This window comes from Pygoscelis adeliae, unplaced genomic scaffold (assembly GCF_000699105.1).
Source record: "Pygoscelis adeliae isolate BGI_AS28 unplaced genomic scaffold, ASM69910v1 Scaffold186, whole genome shotgun sequence".
Lineage (NCBI taxonomy): Eukaryota > Metazoa > Chordata > Aves > Sphenisciformes > Spheniscidae > Pygoscelis > Pygoscelis adeliae.
In genome coordinates, this window is record NW_008825071.1 from 4,940,670 (window position 1) to 4,963,493 (window position 22,824).

Genomic DNA, 22,824 nt, shown 5'->3' on the forward strand with positions numbered 1-22,824 from the left:
GGTCGATGCCCCAAGCCTGTCAGTGTTTAAGAGGCATTTGGATAATGCCCTTAACAACATGCTTTCTTTTGGTCAGCCCTGAATTGGTCAAGCAGTTGGACTAGATGATCATTGTAGGTCCCTTCCAACTGGTATATTGTTTGTCTATCTGGAAACAGTTCAGAAGGGGAAGCCAAAAACTAATAATGCAATTTAGTTTTCAAATAATTGAAATTCCTCTCAAAAGTTCAGAGTGGGAGGGTGAGCACTAGTGTCCTTCTTGTGGAAAAAACTGAGCAAGAAGCCCCTTGACATTATTACATGATGTTTTACTGGGTTTTCTCTGGGACTCCAGCCCTCAGGCCAATTAAAACAAATTGATCTGACCACTGTTCTCAAGCAGTGGAGGTCTTGCTAAACTAAGTAAGGAGACTAATCTGTCTGTGTAGTGGAAAGAAGGGTCTAACTTGCAGTGCTGTGGATGGTAGCTCCTCTCTGGATATATAGACTTGGACAAAACAGTCCTAAAAGCACTGTGGCCACATCCCAAGAAAAAGGAGTCTAAGCAAACACTCAGGACAGTGTCTCAGGAAGAAGAAAGGAATGACTTTGGGTTTTTTGCATTTTTTTATTTTAAGTGAATTTTAGAATGAAATGCCTCAGAAGATTGTCAGCGTCTAAAAACAGAGGCCAGATATTCATCATCTCATGTGACTTTCCCTTTTTAGTTTTTAAAGGGAGAAATCAGCTCTTTGACTGTAACGTGGCTCAGTTCCACAAGCATGCAACATCTGAATTATCTTCCTATCCCCAAGAGGCTGGGGTGAAGGCATGCCGCAATGCTACCGAGGCCATTGCACTTTTCCATAATAAGTAGATGAATAGAGGAAGGTACTGTTAATCATCCTTGATTTATCATTAAATCAGTCTTAAACGATACCTAGGAACCTTTCAGACAGGTTTTCTGGCTAGGACATTCAATTGTAAAATCATCTGTGAATAGTATCTGCTCTTGTGTCTTGAATATCTCAAGCTGTAGTCTGGCAAGACCATAAACCTCATAGGGAAGCAGAGCGGACTAGATTGTTCAGCCCAGGACTCGGGGATTCCAGGAGCCTAGTCCCAGCTCTGCCACTTGGTCAGTGTCTCGGTTTCCCCAAATGTAACAACTTAGCAGCAGTGTTGTGCCAAACAAGAAACAGGTGCTGAATAGGAAATACCCCATAACATTTTTCACAATTAAAATATTTTTTGTTCCTCTTTATGATGCAGTTGAGATATTGTTCATGGGGACAGAAACGTAAAGAGCATGCTTTGGGCTACTCCTTGGTGTGAGGCTCTCCATCTCGCCATGGGTCTAGTTAGAGGTCCAATAATTGCATGCATGGTGTCCCCCCCAAAAAAGATTGGCTAATTCTGTAATACACCAACTGGGGTTTGCTATTCTGACCTGCAATATGTACAGCAGGACTCCATGTTGGATCTCTCATCCTGCTGGAACATCCTAACTAGAAAGATACTGGTTATTCCAGAGCAGAGGAAGTAAGTGGTCCCATGCTTTCTTCTTATTTTGAGGTCAGAAAGTTCATATCACAGTGACAAAAATAAGACCCCCTTCCCAAAAGAAGTTTTCATAAATGTCTGATTTTTTTTTTCCAACAAAAACTTTTTCAAATGTAAAGTCATGTTGCTGAGAAACTCCCAGCCAGTTTCATTTAATACTCCTTAAGTAAATGGGAGACTGCTAGAAGGATTAGTGAACTAATGACTTCAATTAGTTATGAATGATAATTCCTTTGTGTGTTGCTGTTGTCTGGGATAGTAGTATAGGCTAAAACAAATCCCTTCTAGGCTTATTTTCTATGAATCTTTGATTACATCTCTTATTCTGAATAGCTCCCGTATGTTACTTTGTGGTACCAGTGATGGTATCAGAAGCTTTGCACATGTGAAAAACCTCATCATATGAATTTTTACTCTTGATTTCCAATAAAGTTCTACTGAATTCCATTTGAATGTGCAGGTGAGATCCAGAGCACTGCCTTTTTAATGAACAGGCTAAATGTTCTACCTAAATGTGGAGCTCAGAGAGGTCAGTAGGAAAGACATGGAGAACTCAGAGGATGAAAACTGAGAAGTGAGGACAACGTGTGCAGCTAGAAGAACTGTAGGCAAGGACAGCAAAGTCAGCTCCTCAGCTCTCCAAACAAATTATTTGAATAAGATAGAAGAACACCTGGGAATTTAACTTTATTCAGACAAAGTTCTTACTTGCTCAGAAAAGCTGTTTGCTTTTGTCCTCGCATTTCACTGCTTTACACTGCATTCTCAGTGACCATTTGCTGTCTAGTTTTTTTTTCTCACTTCTCCCTTCTTCCAAATGATAGAAAAGTGCACCTGATCTCTTCTGGTTTCTCACTTTGTTCTTTTCCGCTTGCTCCCCTAAGGTTAAGACAGTCTTTCTGCCCTAATTAAAGAATTACTTCAAAGGAATCCTTCACCTCAAGCACCAGTCCTTATGGATCTAGAATCATTCCTTATTTCTCTGCTGAATTTACATTCACTAACTTCTGAACAATTAATGAAGAAGTAAACAATCATTTATTACAATCTTAAAAAAAAAATCCTTATGTTGAAGTTGGATTTCTACAGTAAAATTCTAGGACAGTTCAAATCAGCTAGAACCTATGTCTTTTTTACCTTTCCTCATCACCTGCACAGTTAAAACTTTACTTAGACCTTCTGCTATTCAAGCTCTATCTTTTTAACACTTGCACAGTTAGTGTTTTGCTGTTAAATTTGTTAGATTTGCTTCCTAGCAAACCTTTCTGATGTCAGCCATTATAATGATGGAATAAAACAGAGTTTGAGCGCTCCTTCTATTTTTGGTTTGTTCCTTTCATTTTGCCCACTGTTATCACAAATCCAGGCATTATACCGGGCTTTCTAGTAATTGGTGAGATGTAATTCCAGTTGCAATGCATAGGGCTAAGAATGGGGGCTGGTGGCCCTGATTGTGCCGGCATCGTGCTTCTGACCTTTCCCTGCTATCAGAGGGTACAGAGAAGGCAGTTCTGGTACTCCTGGGAATCCTCACATTGTCTTGCCACCTATGGATCTGCAAGTCATGACTATAATTCAGAAATTGGACCTACTGTGGGGTGAATTTTCAGCTCCTAGAAACAGGTAAAGTGAAGGTAATTTACTGCTTTTTTTTTTTATCCTGTAAGGTAAAAGACTTTTCTGCTGGCTTCGCTAAAAAGGTTAATGCACTGGGCTTGCAATACTTGTGCAGTTCTGCTCTCTCCCCTTTGCTCTGATTCGAGGGGTCCTCACATGCAAGTCCTGCTTCCCCACATGGATGTGGTCGCTTGCTTACAAATCCTATGGATTTGTAATAAGTCTGTGAAGCTACCTGGGGATACAGGCAGTTTGAGACATCACGCCACCCCTATGCTAATGACACATATCTCTAGATCTCCTTTTTAATCTGACCCAGATGGTGCCAGTGTCCTGGTTTTCTCAGTGCCTGATCAGCAAAAGGACTTGGGTGAGAGCTGATGCCTAGCTGAGATTTAATTTAAATAGGGCAGAGGTGATGCCTACTGCTGGGGAAAGCAGCCTAAGACCATGGTAGCGATTATGTCTTTTTCTATTAATGAGAGAGAGTATCCTCACCTAAGTAATTTCACAATTCAGAGATCAGCATTGGTCTCCTTTGTTTCTAGTTTTACTTTATTATTGGATTTGTGACAGTTTTATCCTGTTGTGAACTTCAAAACCTTATCTTGGCCTCTGGCGCCTCAGACTGCATCCCTGGAGTGTGGTTTGTGAGTTGACTTGCACATGAAATAATTTTAAAATATGCAAAGACCTAATTGCTTTTCACAGTAAGCTGGTTTTCTGCTCATAGCTGGTACTTTTAGGATCTTAGGCAGAGATTTGTGTAAAGGAAAGGCATATTTTTCTTCAGTGAAATTGCTAAAAGTTTTGATTTTTATTAGAATAAAAAGGTGGTGTTGTTTGTCTTTATGCAGATTTTTAGTAATGTTACTGGAAATTGTTGGACTAGTAGGCTTGACCTGGGTCTATGAACACTTAATGATACAGAAGAGTACACAACCAATAACAAACCTCTGATGCAGGTTTGTCTTGTAGCAGCAAGGGTGGAGGTGATTGTCTTCTGGCCCCTCAGCAGTGCACCTGCAGCCTGCCTAATTTAAGCACAGGAATTGCATCTAAGCTTCAGGTACTTGAAAAAGCCATGCTCCAAAAGCAAGTGTCCCGCTTCTCCAGTATATTCAATGGGGAAAGGTAAGTGCCTTTGATAACTTCAAGAAAATCCATTTGCCTAACTCAGAAGTCTAAATTCAGGTCTAATAAACTGCCCTTCTGGGAGGCCTTCAAAGGCACCTAACTCTTTCTTGACACAAAAATTTTGAGACATCTCAGTAGGATGAGGGCAGCTGGGCAGAGCTGTTTTTCTTTAGACCTTGTCCTTTGGGGATAGTAGGGGTATCTGACCTTATGCTAATGGCACATCTTAGAGTTGTCCTGGAGCTGTTCCTCCAAGTACTTTAGGGATTGGTTGACCTCAAAGCTCATGGAGCTAAAATAGGCTCCCAGATACTTCATGCCCATGGTACAGTGCATGGAGCTCTGGCTCAAAAGAGGAATCTGCCCTTGGAGATTTAAAAGCAGCCCTTTTGTTATGACTCCTTGCTATAACCTTTGTCTTCCTGCCTTGAGGTTGTACAAATCAACTGTAGTCAAGGGACAGCTAAACTAGTTCGGGAGATGAAGGTGGGGAGATGAAGAATTGCAGCACAGGTACCCCCATCAGCTGATTTACCACGTTTCTCATTAAAGCCGTCATGTGGGACAGTCTGCATTTGGAGATACAGCCTTTCTTTTGAATGAGATCTTTTTCTTTTGAACGAGATATTTTTCTTTTGAATGTCTAAGAAGCGCCCACTCCATTCTGGAGCTATCACAAGAAAAGGTGTGTGGCGCCTTATAAACAAAACCAAGAACAGATAAGAAGAACAATGCCAATAACTGTGGGGTTTTTTTGGTGGTTTCTCTCTATTACAGAGCTTATTATTTTGTGATTTATTTCTTTTACAGAGACCAGAGGGGTTCAGGTGCAGTGGGGCCATGGAGGAATAAGACAACTGTTATAGATGTCTCTAACTAGGAACTAATCCTGAATCATACCCGCTGGAGGGATCAGCTGTGTTTACATAATAAACTACTGTGCAGAATGCTCTAAATATAGGTAACTCTTGCCTTAAAGAGCTTACTGTCCATAAAAGACAGAGAGAATAAGGGCCAGAGAAAAGCTTTGGAAATGAGACATTTTGAAATGTTGAGTCACCATAACTTTATTCAGTGCTGAAGATGATTTCTGCTCTCCCATTTGCCTCTTTTCCTTCAGCAGGGATGTGCAAGCTAGCTCAGGCAGGTCTGCAAGTCTTAACTTCCATTCTGCTCCTTCACAGGAAAAGCTGTGATAGGAACCAGGGAAGTAGACTATGAAAAAATACAGAGCCACTATTATGGAGGAGTGTTTTGTACGGTGTAAAACCATCCTGGGTGACAGTCCAGAGCTAAGAGTGAAATCTGCAGTAAAACAGCTGGTGGTGCAGATCAGTCGTGATGTCCCCTGGGTTCTGAAAAATGCAGAACATGGAGCTATGAGCCACCGCCAGCCATGCCCAGCTGCAGTCTGGGAGGCATAAATCAGCAACCTCCAGCTACAGAATCAAGGTCTAAAGGAGCTAATCTGAGGACTAACGCAACTCAGCAATCATCTGCAGCGAAGTTAGCCTCAGGAAGGACAGGCCAGTGAGGCGGCTGAGCGGGAGCTGGCTCAACATGTAATTCCTACAAGGACGTGAAGGTGGCAAAAGCCAAGTTTGCTTCATTCATGTAAGTGAGACCTGCTAAAATTCTCTTTGTTCATTCATTTACTTGTGGCAGGCCAAATCAGCCTGCAAGGGGAAGGAAGCGGTATTTTTGTTTTCTATTCAGTTAATCCTTTTTGCTGAGTCCTGGTACTGAAGACAGTTATCTGTATACCTTCAAGCAAAATGGGGATTTAAACACCAAAGTGCTAATTTAAATTCTGGAGGACAATCAGTATGGAGTCATCAAACCTTCCAGCAATTGTGCTGGTTTCTCCTTTGCTCTGGGCCCTATCCTGCACTGTCAGACCCCCACAGCAACTGCTGAAGCCGGCTGGAGCTTTGACCAGGACAAAGCTCTGTGCAGCGCAGTCGGTCCTCTGCACAAAGGCACAAACCTAAACTGCTGTTCAGCCTTTTGACCAGGCCAGTCACTTGGTATTTAGCTCTCAAATTAATTTAAAACTTGAAATCTTTGGAGTCCTGTTTGGCTTCTGCAGTTTCTTGTCCAGCTGACAGAACAGTTGGTCCTTGTTTTTCTCATGGAAGCTGCTGTTGTGGCCAAGAGCCCAGGGAGCAAGAAATGCTGCGAGGCTGTGCAGGCAAGGCAGCAATGTCAGCTCACACCTCCACAGGTCACACTGTGAAATCAAGCCCATCCTTCAGCCAGGGCTTCTCATGCCCAGGGTCACTTTTTAAGCCAAGTCAGAAAATGTTTTGTGGTTTTTGTCTTCTAGTGTTTGTTTTTTAGGGCCGCAAGTGATGGATGTTAACACTTTAATATTGAAAGTACCTCAATTATCACAAGGTTGAGAATGGGGAGCTCCCAAGTAATATCAAAATGGTGACTTTTGGCTTCTGCTCCCCACTGGAGAGGTGAAAACACACATCTTTGCTGAGGAGCACTCTTTGAGTCCTCCGCTGTTGCAAAAAGGTCAGATGCATTCAAACCTCTCTTCTGGTTCTGAATGGATCCTGATTTCTGTGAGCATGTTCCTTCCTGATAAGCACTTGGGAAATAATCTGTGTGACCATATTCAGCCTCCAAGTCCCACAGGACTTGCTTTTGGCTGAAGTGGCAGGTTTTTAAGATCTCTCTCTTACTGTCTGACTATATGAGGAAAGCTTCTTAGTCAGGAGAGCAGAAAAATAACATTGAATTGCCAATACCATAAATAAATCAGTACTTACTCTCATCTATAAATCTGTTCATATTTAAGCATGGGCATTTGTACATAGAAAAATCATTCCATAGACAGTCATATGAAAACCCAATCCATGGGCATATTGATGGGTGCTGAAGAATGAGATGTAGGCATGTTTGAGCTAAGTGACTGCTGCAGATTCAAATTCATGCCTGTAGACGCTGTCCTGGTAGCAGCCAGCTGTCCCCAGGTGCAGACTGTAGCTCGGGAAGGACAGTTAAAACATGCCGAGATCTAAGCTGAGAAGGTACTGTACCACTCACTGTCCAAGTGCTAAGGGACTTTTCTTGATCTTAAATTTACTTTGCTGTTGATGTTAAATTTCCTAGCAAAACTGTCCGTTGCTAAGATATTTCTGCTAAAAACTGTATATTGCTCACCTTTCTCAGCCGGGCTGCATGGAAGAACACTTACCTCTATGAGCATGTACAAGGAGAGCAGTGTAATCCCAAGGTTATATACAATGAGGTGAGCCCTGAGAGAGAAAGGAGGCCTGTCCTTCATGAACTTGCTGCCCAGCCATATGCAGAGTAGGTATGCTCCAGTAAGGAAAAACGTGGGAAGGTAAGAGTCCAAAAGGAACCATCCTCTAACCCTGGCATCTGAAAAGAAACACATGCAGCAGGCAATTAAGAAGGCTATGGTGAAGTATCGCTAAAATAAGGCAAATCACATAGTGAAAAAAGTCTGTTAAAAGCGTGAGAGGGAATCTGCCATGCTTTGCTCGCAAGAGCTATCCATTGCTTTTACCTCCCCAAAACTGCATACTAATTCAGAGAATGTGTGCCGAAAACTGCATGGAATTCCCTAACAATTTAAGGTCACTTAAATCTCCTCATTTTAACAGGAAAGAGAATCCGAAAAGAAGAAAATATTCCTATATGCTTTTAAAAATTTGATTTAATGTTTTAACTTAATATTTAATTAAATCATATCTTAATCTGCGCAATGGACAATTTCCAGATAGACTTAAATACAAAGTATGCATGTAAAGTTGCCAGTTCATATGTTATTTTAATTCTGCATTTGCCATGTAAGTATGAAGGTACATAACATTTGCTAGAAAACATTTCTACAAGGCGAGGATTTTTCAAAAACATTAAATAAGAAAAACAAATGGCAAATGTTTACTTTGATGGTTATCAAAGATAGTTGGCAAGGCAAGGGCTTGCTCTCTCACAGTTTCTGTCCCATTTGCCTGGTCCTGAAATCATAGAATCATAGAATCATTAAGGTTGGAAGAGACCTCCAAGATCATCGAGTCCAACCGTCAACCCAACACCACCATGCCTACTAGACCATGTCTCTAAGCGCCTCATCTACACGTCTTTTAAATACTTCCAGGGATGGTGACTCAACCACTTCCCTGGGCAGCCTGTGCCAATGTTTAACCACTCTTTCAGTAAAGAAATTTTTCCTCACATCCAATCTAATGAAATATTAAGGTCAAATCCTGCTTGCCTTATTCACGCAAGTAATCCCATTGGCAGTAATCAGATAGTTCGGTGTGTATGAGCGAAGCCTAATCCTATATGCCAATCTGGAGGCACTGCTTTGTTGTCCTATGAATAACTGGATGTCATGAGCGAAAGGGGAGTGTGTTCTCTTTATTTTTTTCCAAGATGGGGCAAAATTTAGAGTTAATTTTCCACAGCGACAATCTTCAGACATTTATCTATGAAAAGAACAAGGGGCATCTTGGCTAGTTTTTCAAAAAGGTTACTCTAAATCTGTCCTGATTTATGGAGTAAGTGAAGAAATAAGTCTGTGAGAAGCTATTGTGCAGGTCACAGTACTTTCTGCTCTTAGAAACTGTTTCAAATTACTTAGTTTATTTTTTACAAAGACCAAGATTATGTTAAAAATTGTAAAAGAAGAAAAGGTATTCACAGTGCATGAAAAAACATTTTACTATTTTTCCACCTGCGTTGAATTTTGAAAGGACTGGGCAATGGACGATGCACAAACCAAATGTGCCCAAGCATTTAACAAACTGTTGCCGATTGCAATTTTGCTGTACTGTATTCTTTCCGACTACTCTTTCCTCAGAAATATATGCATACAGGTATATGTAAAGTGAGAGTTTAAGTGATTAGAGTAATCTGCTTATGAACAGGGCTACGAACACCAGCTTTCTTTCTCATTACAGTCTCCCTCCACTTCCCACCTTGCTTCCATCGCAGTGGCTGTAACACTCATCTGTTGGATTTGGGCTCCGCATGGGATGTTAGCTCTTTTGCAGGAAAGACTTTCAGCCAGACCTAAGTTACCGTGGAATTCCAGTCCTCTCCTGGTTTTGACTCTCCCTTCTGGACTCCCAAAAACCTCTAGGAGAGGAGAGGTGTAGGATTAAAGCAGTCATGACAGCACAGCCATCTATGACAAAGCACCATCCTTCCTTTAGGGTGGCCTTGCTTTGCTGTGCATTACCAAGCTAGAACGCCCGTTTTCTGTCTTAAGATCTCGATGCCTATTTAAGATCACCTCAGTGTGAGAGTAAAACACTTCCCACAGCCGTCTTAAAGTTCACAAGCCATGTGTGATGCTCTGGAATGGATGTTTTTGAGGGGATTCTGCTCCCGTGTGGGCTCCAAACAGGTTCTCCTCCCATACAGGCTCTAAACAGGACACGGGAGTCATAGGACAGGTAAAGGTTGTGCGTGTAAGTGTTGATCTAGTGTACATTTTAGGAGCATAAGGATTTAATTTATTTAATTGGTATCCTAAATGAAGATGTAGAAAGCAGTCATGTCAGCAAGGCTGCTGTCTAAAGAAGGGTCTCCCCATCCAAGGATTGCAACACTTGGTGCATAAAGGTTACTTGCACAAAGGCCAATGGGCATCAGTAGATAACAAAACAGCATGTTTGTTCAAAGAGGAAAAGTAATTGGAAGAGATGAGAATACAAATTAAACTTAACAGCATTAAATGCTGCCCCAGTACACCCTCAGAAAGTTTTCACTCTGCTGTGAGTGGCCACAAGCACGTGGGCTGATCCATGCGAAAGCAGAACTCGTGCTTATTCAGGTCAGCACGTCAAGTATTTTTAAGATCTATACTATTTCCATTTCAAGAGAAATTATTAAAACATGTACCCTTACTGACTGTTTTCCACCCCGACCTTGGTACCTTGAAGGGTAAGACAGTTATTGACAGAAAGTGGTTTATAAATGGCAGCCAAGGAACGTGACTATTTTGTTTCCACTTACACTTATCCCTGAATGACAAGAAGAGGGAGGTTTTTATGTGGCAGGAAGGGAGAGGAAAGGGAGTGTATTTCAAAAAAAGTTATCGCAAGAAGGAGAGATCAAAAGTATTTCTGTTGACTGGCGGTTCAATCTCCATGTTCAAGTACTATAAAGGTACACTGTCAGTAGGAGAAAGGATTAGTTTTACAATGTTGAACCCACACAGCATCTGAATTTGAGACCAAGGCAGTGAATAAAGCCACAGTGTGAAAGCGCTGGGGGGGGAGCAGGGGGAAGGAGCAGGCGCCCACACAAGCTCTGATCGCTCCGTGAATAAGCTCATTCACGGTCACTGGCCACGATGTACCAGACCCTTGGGGTGAAATCTTGGCTCCTTTGAAACGAGTGGCAGGCCTCCCAGGCTCTTTAAAGGTGTCAGGCTTTTATCAGCGAGGTTTAGAAACATTTTGATTCAGGTTTTTCTATAGCTTTGGCCGGTTGGTGTCTGAGCAGATTCCGACCTTTTTAGGTGCAGGGGGGAGATGGTTTTGCACCAATGCCTTGCTACTGTTCATACTCAATTGAGGAGAGGAGGAGTGCTTATTACTTTATAATAACTTTATTAAAATATATCTATTCTTGACCACCTCTGTTTCTTTCACAGATAAAACAAGCAACCAATTAACTAGATTTAGCTCCTGCAATTCAATATTCCTTAATTTTGTGTAACACCAAACAATACTCTGCGGATTAAGGCGACCCTGGAAAAATGCTCTCTTACAGAACAATATAGCTATTTCACTGTTTCTCATTTTGCCTTAAGCCTAGATAATCTCTTATCCAGAATAATATGGACCAACACCAAATTGTAAGACCACCTCTTATTAAGAGATGCAACTGACGGGCATGTATATAGCTTCTATTCCCTGATTCAAAGGACTTGGTCTGCTAGTTCAAAAGCAAACATTGAGGTAAATTTGTGTACAAAGTCCAGCTGACACGAGTGAACAAAGGCACAAAATATGCCTATCTATAAATCAAATCCAGAACTGCGATAGTACGCCCCTTATTCTAGTAGCGCAGTACTGCAGCTTGTGTTAACCTGGTATGCCAATGTGAGCAGAGATTGCCTCCAGGAACCAGCGTGTGGCTTTCTGTCCCTTCTCGTGCCCTCAGCCACATCTGGTAATGATGACTGAAACCAGTATGGTGATACCAGTATTTCAGGAGTTACTACCTAAAATATAAACCATAAATATGGGATTGATTTTAAAAAAGAATAGAGCACTGTTATCTATCCTTTTAAGCCATCTTGCTGCTGAATGAAATGTGCACTGTGGATGAAAAATGGTGGAGAGAAAGAAGGGGAACAGTTTGTTGGTTTTAGACATTTGGGGAAGCTTTCAAGAATTCATTAGATTTTCATTTGTGGGGTCATTCAATCCAATTTAAAACTGTTTGCAGTTTATTGTGAATTATTTATGTGTATAAACAGATTGGAGGGAGCTATGTTACTCATAAAATGTATGATACTGTGTCATTATACCACCACTTCAATTAAAGATCATAGTGAAGAGGCACGGACAAACAAATGCTATCTTCAGCATTGATGTCTGGAGAGGGATGGTGATGTACTTGGCAAGTAATACAAATAATACTTGTTTAGCTAAAGTGCTTTCTAAAAGCCCAAAGGGATCTGTGTGGTATTCTGCGTTGGATTAACTACAGTTCGTTCCTTCAAACAATTTGTTCTGAACCAATAAGGAAAGAGGAATGAAGGAGAACATCATGTCCATTTGAAAAAAAAAATAGTAGTACTTTTATGCTGGTGATCACATTTCTTTGTTAATATTAAAATGCACTATTGTAGAAGCCATTAATAAAACTTATTTTGTTTTAATCACTTCTGCTGCAGTTCCCAAGCTGTTCAGCATTTCCTCACCAGAAATCTTTCTTTCAAGCTTCACATCTACTGCAGAGATGATGGAAAAGATTTTGTAGCCATCCAGCCAGCTAAGAAAAATGAGAATTTCTTGGTTTTAAGAATGCTACAGCTTTCTTTTCCTTGTCCTCCTAATTAAGCAAGAACTGTTTCAGGGACCCGGAGGACATTATTGCAACAAAATGAGAATACGTAAGCATATGTCCATCCACATGGGCAGCAGTTCTGGATTTAACCACGGGGAAAAGTTTGCAAGGCTATTCCTGAAGTTGAATGGTTAAGCCCAGCCCTATCAGCAGCAAGGTGGCCTTACAGAGACCTTCTCTGAAGACTGTCTGCTGTCTAAGCTCCTGTCTTACCTCTTTCCTCTAGTTGTTTGGCTCTCTTAGTCCTGACTTGGACGCTCTGTCCTCACCTTGCCGTAGCCTTTCTCTCTCTTTCTGCAGCCCTGCTTCAGTTTGTTCTGGTTTTTTTTTATATTACTTGTTTCAGTCCTAACAGAGCATGAGGTACCTCCAAGCTATAGTTATTCAAGTTATTGTTGTCCAAACCGTTTTAGAAATCAAGAATAGGAAGTAGCAAGATGCATCTGTTCTCCCAACCCGTCTACTGGTTTACTGAAATTTTGGATGTGATCCTGCGGGGTGCTAAAAGCCCTTTCTTGCTTTTGCTCTGAGTATCCTTCTGAATTAGGCTATTTGATAGGTAGCTAGACCAAACAATAACTGGATTATGAATGAGAATCAGTCCCAAAACAGATCTTCCAGTTTCAGAAAAATCCAGGCTTTCAATTTTTTTAATCTACATTAGGACGTAAAACTGAAATCTTTTGATATTCTCAGAAACAACTCTCAAATCTAGTGATTTTTTTTAACTTTCAAAAAAAATTAAGTTTCATTTCTTGTTTCATCTTCAGTATATTCTGTGATTGGTTTTAATTTGTATTACAGATAATATTATGTCAAAGAGTCAAAACAAAAATCTATTGTCTTTCTATAAATGCAGTGCATTGATAGGTTTCCTACAATAATGGTGTGTTCCTGCAAATACTGTGATTCTGCCTAGTTCACGTTTTTCAATGAGAAATTATTCAGACAGATTTTGACTGCTTCTATTTATTAGAATATTTTTGACTGGTAATCTGGATAAGTATTATTTCCTAAAAGGGCTATAGGTGGAGCAGCTTACCTCGAGGTCCAAACATGTAGTCCACAAATGCATTTACTTCCCAGTCAAAAGCTTTCAGGTGCTCCTAAAAATATAAAAAGGGTATGTGACAAAGACATCATCTCACGGTTCACACAGAGAATACAATTAAAAAAACCCCAACAAACTGGCAAAGAGCATGTCATGCTCAGGTATTTCCGAAGTATGCAACATCATGTCTACTGAAAAAAAACAAACCTCTTTAAAAATTAAAGGTCTAGATTGTGGTCTAGATAACAATAGAGGCCTTGTTACTGGAAACTGCCCAAACCAGAACTCTTTGGGAAGGGAAATTAAGATTTTACAAATGAAAAAGAACGAGTATCACAGCAAACCCATCTGTGATGGATGTAATTTTCACTCTAATGAAGGCACTTTTTTGTTTGTTTTTGTTATGTTTCCTCAACTGAAATAATTTTTTTGTCGAGAGGAGCTGGCTATTCCTTTGGTAAGCTTCACAAAACTGCCTGGTTGCAACCAGCCTAGTGACAGCGCATCAGCTGAATATCTCGATGCTCTACTCTTAAAGAAGGAAACCTTTGGGGTGAGCCAACTGAGATTTCTCTAAATCAGGCGCTGAGTTCCTAAAAAAAGTTGGCAAGAGAACCGAGACCTCCAGTAATGAAGTTCAGGCCAGGTAGGGAGGGAGGAAGAGGAGGCAGGAAGAGGAGGGCTACGTTACAGAGACGTTGTGTTTTGAGGTCTGAGTCAATGAATCTGCTAAGCTGGCAGGCTTAGCAAGTTTGTGTCTGTTTGTGACTGAGTTGGGAGCTAAGCCATAATCAACGCAGTCCTTCCCTCAGTCGGTTGTGGTGGCCTCTCCAAAATACTTCTTCCCAGACTCCAGTTCCGGGCAGTGGCTTCCTGCATGCCGGTGCCTGAACTACTCTTTGCCACAAGCCTGAGGTCAGCCAGGTTCTTCCTCTGCTCCTTCCAACAATGTCCTGCTGTGCTTGATGAATTAATTTCAGCATTGAGCAAATGCAGCCAAGCTGGGGAGAAAGACACAGAGTGACACTGAGCATCTCCACAGGGCAAGAGCTGCCAAGGTCTGTGTGCGCCTTTGAATGCCAGATATTTCCACACCAGCCTGGGCTGCAGTCACCATTACCAGATCTGCCTCGTGAAGAACCATATTTGCACCCTGGCAGGTCTAGCCCTGGCCTCTGCATTCCCCTGCTGGGGCCGGGCGGTGGTCTGGGCAGGGAGAAGCTCCTGGCGCTCCCAAGCCCCTTGTGTTTCTTCCCCTCTTATGTTTTGGTCCTCAGGATGTTCAAAGTGGACAGATTTTGTGTGAATACGTGGCAGCAAGAGGTTTTGCAGCATCCCAGGCTGTAAAGGTCTGTCTCTGCAAGATGTTGCTGTTTTCATCTTACCTTAAAGAAAAACCCAACAAAACCCCCAAAACTGAAGGTGTGTATATATATATATTTTTTAACAAAAAAATAAAGGAGTTGCTCTGAAAAAGGAGAGAATGAAACTGATGATAAATGATACAAAAAGTTTTCTCATACTTTGCAGCACTGAGGAAACTAAACTAGCTTTTAGGAAGGGGTCCTGACTACTGTCCCTGGAGAAAGGCATTTTCTCAATTTCAGATAATTTCCTCAGCAGCCTAAGGATGGCTTCTGTCAAAGGAGGTGACTCTGTTTCCAGGTGCAGGACCTGTGCAAAAGATATGCTTCCGTTTTTACGTCCTTGAGCTATGCAGTTTTTCTGCTATTATTTCATGACGAAGGTACTGCCATCTGGGGAATGCCACACTGCTGTTTGTGATGTGCCCACCTGCTGCATTAATATGAAACAGAGCTACTCCTGTGCTTGATGGTTTTGTGGTTAGACTTAACAGACTGCTTTGGAAAAAATACTTCAATGGATTCAAGTGACTTGTTGGAATGAGCACACAAAGCTACTCGCTTTCATGCTTACATTATATAAACAAATCTTACATGTCAAGAACAAGATAATTAACCATGTATATTCCTTTTATATTAAAATACTGTAGACAAATCTACTCTCGGCTGCATTGAAATGGAAATTAGGGACTGAATTCTTCTAACAGTTAAATGGAGGAATTAGAATTGTAGAATAATTATTAAGGAGAAAAAGCAGAATGAAGACTTGAAAAAAAGTAACAGAATCATAGAATTGTTTAGGTTGGAAAAGACCTTTTAGATCATCAAGTCCAGCCATTAACCTAACACTGCCAAGTCCACCACTAAACCATGTCCCTAAGCGCCACATCTACACGCCTTTTAAATATGTCCAGGGATGGTGACTCAACCACTTCCCTGGGCAGCCTGTTCCAATGCTTCACAACACTTTCAGTGAAGAAATTTTTCCTGATATTCAATCTAAACCTCCCCTGGTGCAACTTGAGGCCGTTTCCTCTTGTCCTGTCACTTGTTACTTGGGAGAAGAGACCGACACCCACCTCGCTACAACCTCCTGTCAGGTAGTTGTAGAGCGCAATAAGGTCTCCCCTCAGCCTCCTTTTCTCCAGATTAAGCAGTCCCAGTTCCCTCAGCCGCTCCTCATAAGACCTGTGCTCCAGACCCTTCACCAGCTTTGTTGCCCTGCTCTGGACACGTTCCAGCACCTCAACGTCCTTCTTGTAGTGAGGGGCCCAAAACTGAACACAGTATTCAACGCATGGCCTCCCAGTGCCGAGTACAGGAGCACGATCACTTCCCTAGTCCTACTGGCCACACTATTTCTGATACAGGCCAGGATGCCATTGGCCTTCTTGGCCACCTGGGCACGCTGCCGGCTCATGTTCAGCCGGCTGTCAGCCAACACCCCCAGGTCCTTTTCCACTGGGCAGCTTTCCAGCCACTCTTCCCCAAGCCTGTAGCGCTGCATGGGGTTGTTGTGGCCAAAGTGCAGGACCCGGCACTTGGCCTTGTTGAACCTCATACAATTGGCCTCGGCCCATCGATCCAGCCTGTCCAGGTCCCTCTGTAGAACCTTCCTACCCTCAAGCAGCTCAACACTCCCGCCCAGCTTGGTGTCATCTGCAAAATATACCAAGATTGCTTTTTGCACAGGTTACGGTTTTCATTGATCCAACTTGTGACAGTTGACCTCTTACACCTGGCTAGGATAAGCAGACAGCACGCTGAGTAGATGAGCCAGTCTAAAGTTAAATCTACCTCCTTATGAATGTGTTTTAATGACACGGTGGGGACTTGTACCAGCTCCCAACCCTGTTCTGGTTTCTTAATTAGCACTAGATCCATTCGGTGCCTGGTTTGTTTTCATCGGTAATTTGAGAGTAGAAATTTTTCTAGGAGGTGCAGCAGAAGAAACAAATATATTTCTTAAGAATGTCCAAGCATTTGCCTCCCTTTTAGCTTTTTTACAGCTTATCTTAGTTTACAGGAACAAAAATAGATATTTACAAGTTATAGATTTACAAGGTTGTTAAATACAATACATTTGTTTATATACCTAATACTAGTAGTAGTAGTTTGGAAAAAAATTTTTCTTACTTTAAAAAGGGTAGGTCATTTTGTGTGACTAGTCTTGTCACCTTCCTGTCAACACCACTACAAGACACCATACATATTTCTGGGTTTTAGAACATGTCCTTAATAGTGCCTCTGGGCAGATTAGATTCAAATGTCTTGCTCCATATGATCGGTTGTATTTCTAAAGAAAAGCAAATAAAAACAGCCTGAACAAAACCACATGCTCAGACAACTCGCTTCTCTCTGGCAAATTACTGTAATAGCCTTTATCAATGAAGGTATTTGAATTACAAGGTTAAAGATTAACATGTATTTCATGTGTTTCCTTCTGTTGTACAGGACATTGCTCTGGGCATTGGCAATGCTAGCAGTTTGGCAGGATTTCGGGCAGATTTGTGGAAGATTTATTCACCTATACCTACAAAAAAGACATTAGGTTACCTGAGCAAATCAAATCACCCAAATGGAAAGATGGGGAGGGAGCATAAAGCCAATGATGATAAAACAACATAGAGCTTTCTAATGAGTTTCAATATTTTTGCAACCGAAATGGAAATAAGTGAGTAAGTAGCATGGTGCGCATATGTGAATTACTGTTTTCATGCTGATTGCACTTAAAACACTATTTCAAGGTCAGCAGGTATGGGGAAAAAAAATCACTTCTCATTCTATGCTTATATATCTTTGTTAGTGTTGGTATCCACTGAGAGACCAATGTCTACTGGTTTCCTAATAATTTTAGTAAAAGTAGTATAAGCTATGCAAAAATTATGTACATGCTATCTAAACTACAGGTATCAAAATACCTTTCATTTGTCCAAAATACCTTTGATTTCTCAAAATACCAATGATCTGTCTTTAGGCATTATCTAGTGCCCGCTGAAAACACTGCCTCAAGTGATTTAAGTTTCCCTTTATATAGCCATAAAAACCAGGCTACCTGGTTCCAATATAAACATGAAAAAACTCCTTTCTTTTACAGAAGCAAGTGGATGCTTGTCCCTGTCAGCTATTATTCCCAGCGACGATCTTCAAAAATCCCCCAACCGCTAATTTAGTGAATTAATACCACAGACTAGAAACAAGGAGTTTATAGCCAAAGTAACTTGTTTGATCTTTCGGGACCAGGAATGACCACCAATGGGCTAAGGAGTCCACCAAAAGTCCTAGGTCCTAGTGGCTGCAGTCACAAACCCTTCACAAAGAGAATTTGCCCACAGGCGTGGGGTCTCCGTAACCCATGTTAGCCTAAGGATGGATACACTAAAATTAAAGGCTCCTTGAAATTCAGAGACAGAGATACCAGGCTTTTCTGAGCTGGGGTGAGGAACTCGTATTCAAAATGTTCTTCACGTGCATAAAGTACTGTTACAGACAACAACTGTGATTAAAAGACAAATAAAAGGCAATTATTAAACATACACAGACACGCCGAGGTATGTTTGTGAGGCTTTTTGTTTGATTATGTGGATTTTAAACGGCTTTCTGAAATAAACTTCCTACAGATGAGCAAACTGTATTCAATCTTACTTATGCTATCTGGAAACCTTTTGTATTACTGGGGTTTTATCATGCAAAAACCTTGAATGTCATTCAGTATCTCAAAAATCCAAGATAATTTTTTGCTTGTTCTTACACAGCCATACAGGAATTATAATACTCTGTATACAAAGACATCTCATTTCAGGCTTCAAACAAAAAACAGAAATAGGTGCCAGCCTCTGCTCTCCAATACAGCTCCTGGAAGTAAATGTGATATTTGAAACAACCATGATAGAAAATACATATATTAACTGTATGGTGATTTTTATTATTTAGATGGCAACTTTTCCTTAATTCCCTGAAGATTTCTGTTCCATAAATAGTCAGTGACTAAGCAGTACTGGAATTAATCTGAATTTATCAACCTGTTTAAAGAAACTAATTTTAGATGCCTGCACATATTTGAATATACAAATATTAAAGAAGTATTGGAAAACTGTAGTGTTGGCTCCAGAATGGCTGAAACAGGGGATGAAATGAAGCAAAGGGAAGTCAAAGTTAAATCTCAGGACTGTGGTGTAACTGCTCATAAAATTAATTTTTTACCTTTTTATTGTTCGGAGCATTTAAATTTAATCTGGAACAAAGACGTACAATGGGGGACAATTTTTCATCACAGATTGTTTCAGACCACCTTTTAGGTTTTTGTCATCTTTATCTTCTATGAGTTGCATTTTATATCTGTAGGGGAAATATGTGTATAATAACCCCTAAAGAAAGCACTTCTTTAGGGATTATTATACACAAACAGCAGAGAAAGATGAAGCTGAGGGCAGAAAGGTGAGCCAGAGGTTGCTATGTATTGTGTCACTATAACAAGGGGGATATTTAATGAAATTGGGAGACAGGACATCCAGAAGTTTATAATAAACTGTTGCCTTATGTAATTTATAATTAATATATGGAAGTCACTGCTAGATAATCTCATTGAGAGTAGGAACAAGGTGGAGAGAGCTCATGAGAGAAACAACTAGCTGGGTGATGAGACTGCCGCTACGTCCCATGGATGCACAGGGAGGGAGGCAGGGAAGGAAAAAAATTAGCTAGAAAGGACATTATCTCAGATCTTCTGTTTTAGCATTTCAGATTAATCGTTTCAAGAAACAGAAACTGGACTCCTTATTTGATATGGTAATTTCTGTGTCCCGTGCTCCGGGACGTTCTTTCAACGCTGATGGCTGACCAAGGTTGTAGGGGTTAGCTACACCACAAAGCCTTAATCAGCACAGCTATATTGCCAGAGCTCCCAGCAGAAGCACAGCCCTCTGATTGTGGTAAGCTGGGCTGGCTAAAGGGCTCTTCTGCCAATGTCAGATGCATCCACCTGGGATGTTTTTTGCTAGCGTAGCAGTCTCACTGCCTGATTCCTTCCTAACAAGTGGCATTGCAAAGTCGGCAGACTTTTGTAACTGGATCTGTCCTAAGAAGGCATGTAATTTGGTGAGATAGAAATGGCTGAACTAAGCAGTACTGCAGCAAGGGAAGTTCTGCTAGTGGTTTGGGTCCAGTGAGGTGCCCATATAATATGTGAACAATGTTTGGTAACGCTCCTATTTTGGGGAAGATAACCAAGAATAGCTAATAGAAAGAACACCGATGACTCCATCTAAAGATACATTTATTACGAGTTCCAAAAGAAGAGAGATTTGTGTCTTTGTTTTGAAAATGCAAGCTGTATAACACATTTTAATTTAATGCAAAAATCTCTGTTTGGAAAATACAGTTATGGTGGAGAAAAAACAAAAGAAGGCTGTTCCAGCTTTAGCATAGAAAATAAAAAATGAATGGTCTTCATATATTCTCTTCCTATTTCCTTTCTTCTAAAAGCTTTCACAATAAACTGTAAGCACTCCAGGAGAGAAATATGGTCAGTAAATTATTTAAAAGACTTCAAGAACAGCTTTGAAGGTAACAAAGAGTAGCACTGCTTATACTTGAGAAACACGTAGTATTCCTAAAAGATTTCAGTAAGAGCCATGTCTGGTCTGAAAACAATTTATTTGATTTTCAATATTTTTCAACCAGATTATATTTTATTCCTATTATTTTCTCATACTATGCAATATATGCTCCATTCCACTGCTAAAGCTTGCATGCATATGTGCAAATATCTGGACATTTTCCAGTTGATACTACCAAATTCAGCACTTTTTGTGACAAAATGGCAATATCTTTGCAGCTGAGGGTTATTTTTGCATGTATTTGGAAATTACTGACTGCAGGTTGGCATCCTGCACAAGGCTGGTAGCTTGCAGGCCTGCCTGTTATCTGACAGAGTAAGCCGGTGGGGGAGCTGATTCCTCAAATAGGCTGGTTTTCTCTAGAGGGGATTGAGAACAGCTGTTTGAACAGTGATTACAGCCAAAAGTGCTGAACACCTTCTCCTGTGCTGATTTAGTCACTGCAGAGAAAGCTGAGTTGATGATGGTGAAAAGATAAGGGGAAGGTGGCTGCAAAGGAAAGGGAGGCTCACAGATTTTTGCCTCAGTAGCTGCTCAGGCTACACTACCTGCAAGAAAATGCTATGTTTTCAGTGGCTTCCTCAATAAGAAGACCAGCTAGCAATTTCTGATATGAAAAATTAGTGGAAGGATGTAAAGTTTGGTAAGCATGGAAAGACACAGCTAAATGTAGTCAGAGGGGTTTTATCTTCAGCAGTTATAGTTTCTTCTCTGTCCTATGTTCTTGTAATTTTGAAGTGAGAGCACTTGTGTCTAAAGGTTCTCTTATTTTATTGCTATTCAGAGACATTCAACACATGGTTTAGCAATGTCTGCGGGAAAGGGGTAGGCTGCTAGCAATATCTGCACCAAGCCTGAAGCAGAACATTTGACTTGCCTAAGTTAGCAGGAGCACGATAAAAGATGCTACTTACACAGGCAAACTGAATTTCTTCAATTTCATCTTGATTTTTAGTTCTGCATTCTCTCTGTTTGAACATATCTCGCAAGGAGAAGAGTTAAATCTTCAAAGAGGTCTGGGGTGCAGTGTTGGGGTGCATGATGCTGAGGTGTCTTGATGAGCTCCACGGTCCTAAGTGAGATGTCCAAGCTCCCTATTCAAGGCACAAAACCTGGGTACCTGGCTCCCTGCGCTGTGCAGACAGATGAGCTTGGAGAGGGTACGGGAACTCCCTTTCTGGAGGGTGGTACCTAAGCAACAGGCTGTTTCCCCTGCTTGCAGCTTACAGACAGTGACTGTTTCTGGAGCTGGGTACCTACACGAGTCTTTCCACTTGCAAACACAGCCAAGATAAGAAAATGGTATCTGTGAACAAGCAGCTGCCAATGTGCCAGCTGCTCCTGTGATACTGGTGTTCACACCTGCCCTCTGTCTCATCTGTCAGTGGGCTTGTATTCTCCATCTGCCCTGAGCCTTATAGACTAGCAGTTAACTCTGGAATTTATTTTTTCTTCATTTCTCCTACTGCGGCTCTTGTTTCCCTAAGAAATATTTCAGTATATGTCTGAGCAGGGACTAGAATCCAGATGTTGAGATGAATGACTTCAATTCAAATTTTTCCCCTTTCTTTGATGCTAGTGATGGCTGACTCTGCTCAGAAATTTAGGGGGATGTGCCAGCCCAAGTGGTTAGGGAAGTCATAAAAAGATGTGAGATATGAGTTCAAATTAGGTAGAAGAGCAGTTTGGAGCTTAATCTCCCATACAACAGGTGAGGGCTGTATGCATTGCATTAATGGGAGTGATAAGGTCGTGGGCCTGGCGGCATCACAACTGCCTAGTTTTGTCTGTATGTGGCAATCTCAAATCCAGGCTTAGAAAACCATGTCCCACAGGGGAGGGAGGGCGAGGAAGGCATGGCTCAAGAATGTTCCAGGGGTTTAGGAGCTCAGATCAGTATAGTTATATACAGAAATACAGGTGCTGTTACTACTGGAAACACAAATAACTGGAGAATTTAGAAGCCTCCACCATCATGTGGCAGCTGGGTTCTAAATTTTGGGTATAGATACCCTGAAAAAGAAGTTCAATGATTGAAGGAATGAAGCCAACAAACAGCCCTGTGCAGCGTCTAGTTCTCCCTTCACATCCACCCCTGCTTTGCCAGTATTTTTGTAGGGCTCGGTAGTTTCCTAGCATATGTGCTTCAGCCAAGCAAAAATGTAGTATCATGATGTTGATATGTGTCAGATTTAAACTGCAGTTTTGAAAAGGAATCCAGAAAAATGGCACTTCAAAGCATGAATGCTAGCCTGTTGGGTTTTTTTCTTGGTTTGCTTTGACTTAATGTTAGCCACTTGCTATATTTTTATTTTCAAAACCATTCTGCTTTACCTCTAGAAACCAAAAGCATCACTCAAACTGCTGCTTCCATCCTGCGGTTGCAGTCAGTTAAAAAAAAAACCAACCAAAACCAAACAACAAA

The 22,824-nt window shown here is 41.2% G+C and overlaps 1 protein-coding gene across 1 annotated transcript in view; it reads right to left on the reverse strand.

The window, feature by feature from the left end:
- Positions 1-13,467, reverse strand: part of ELOVL2 (ELOVL fatty acid elongase 2) — a 27,033-nt gene extending 13,566 nt beyond the window's left edge. Inside the window, exons 1-2 of the mRNA XM_009326472.1 lie at positions 13,409-13,467; positions 7,505-7,692 (exon numbers count right to left, since the gene is read on the reverse strand). Of these exons, the coding sequence (XP_009324747.1) occupies positions 7,505-7,692; positions 13,409-13,424 (204 nt within the window). The 5' untranslated portion in view covers positions 13,425-13,467. The remainder of the gene's footprint in view (positions 1-7,504; positions 7,693-13,408) is intronic.
- Between the last annotated feature and the right edge of the window lie 9,357 nt (positions 13,468-22,824).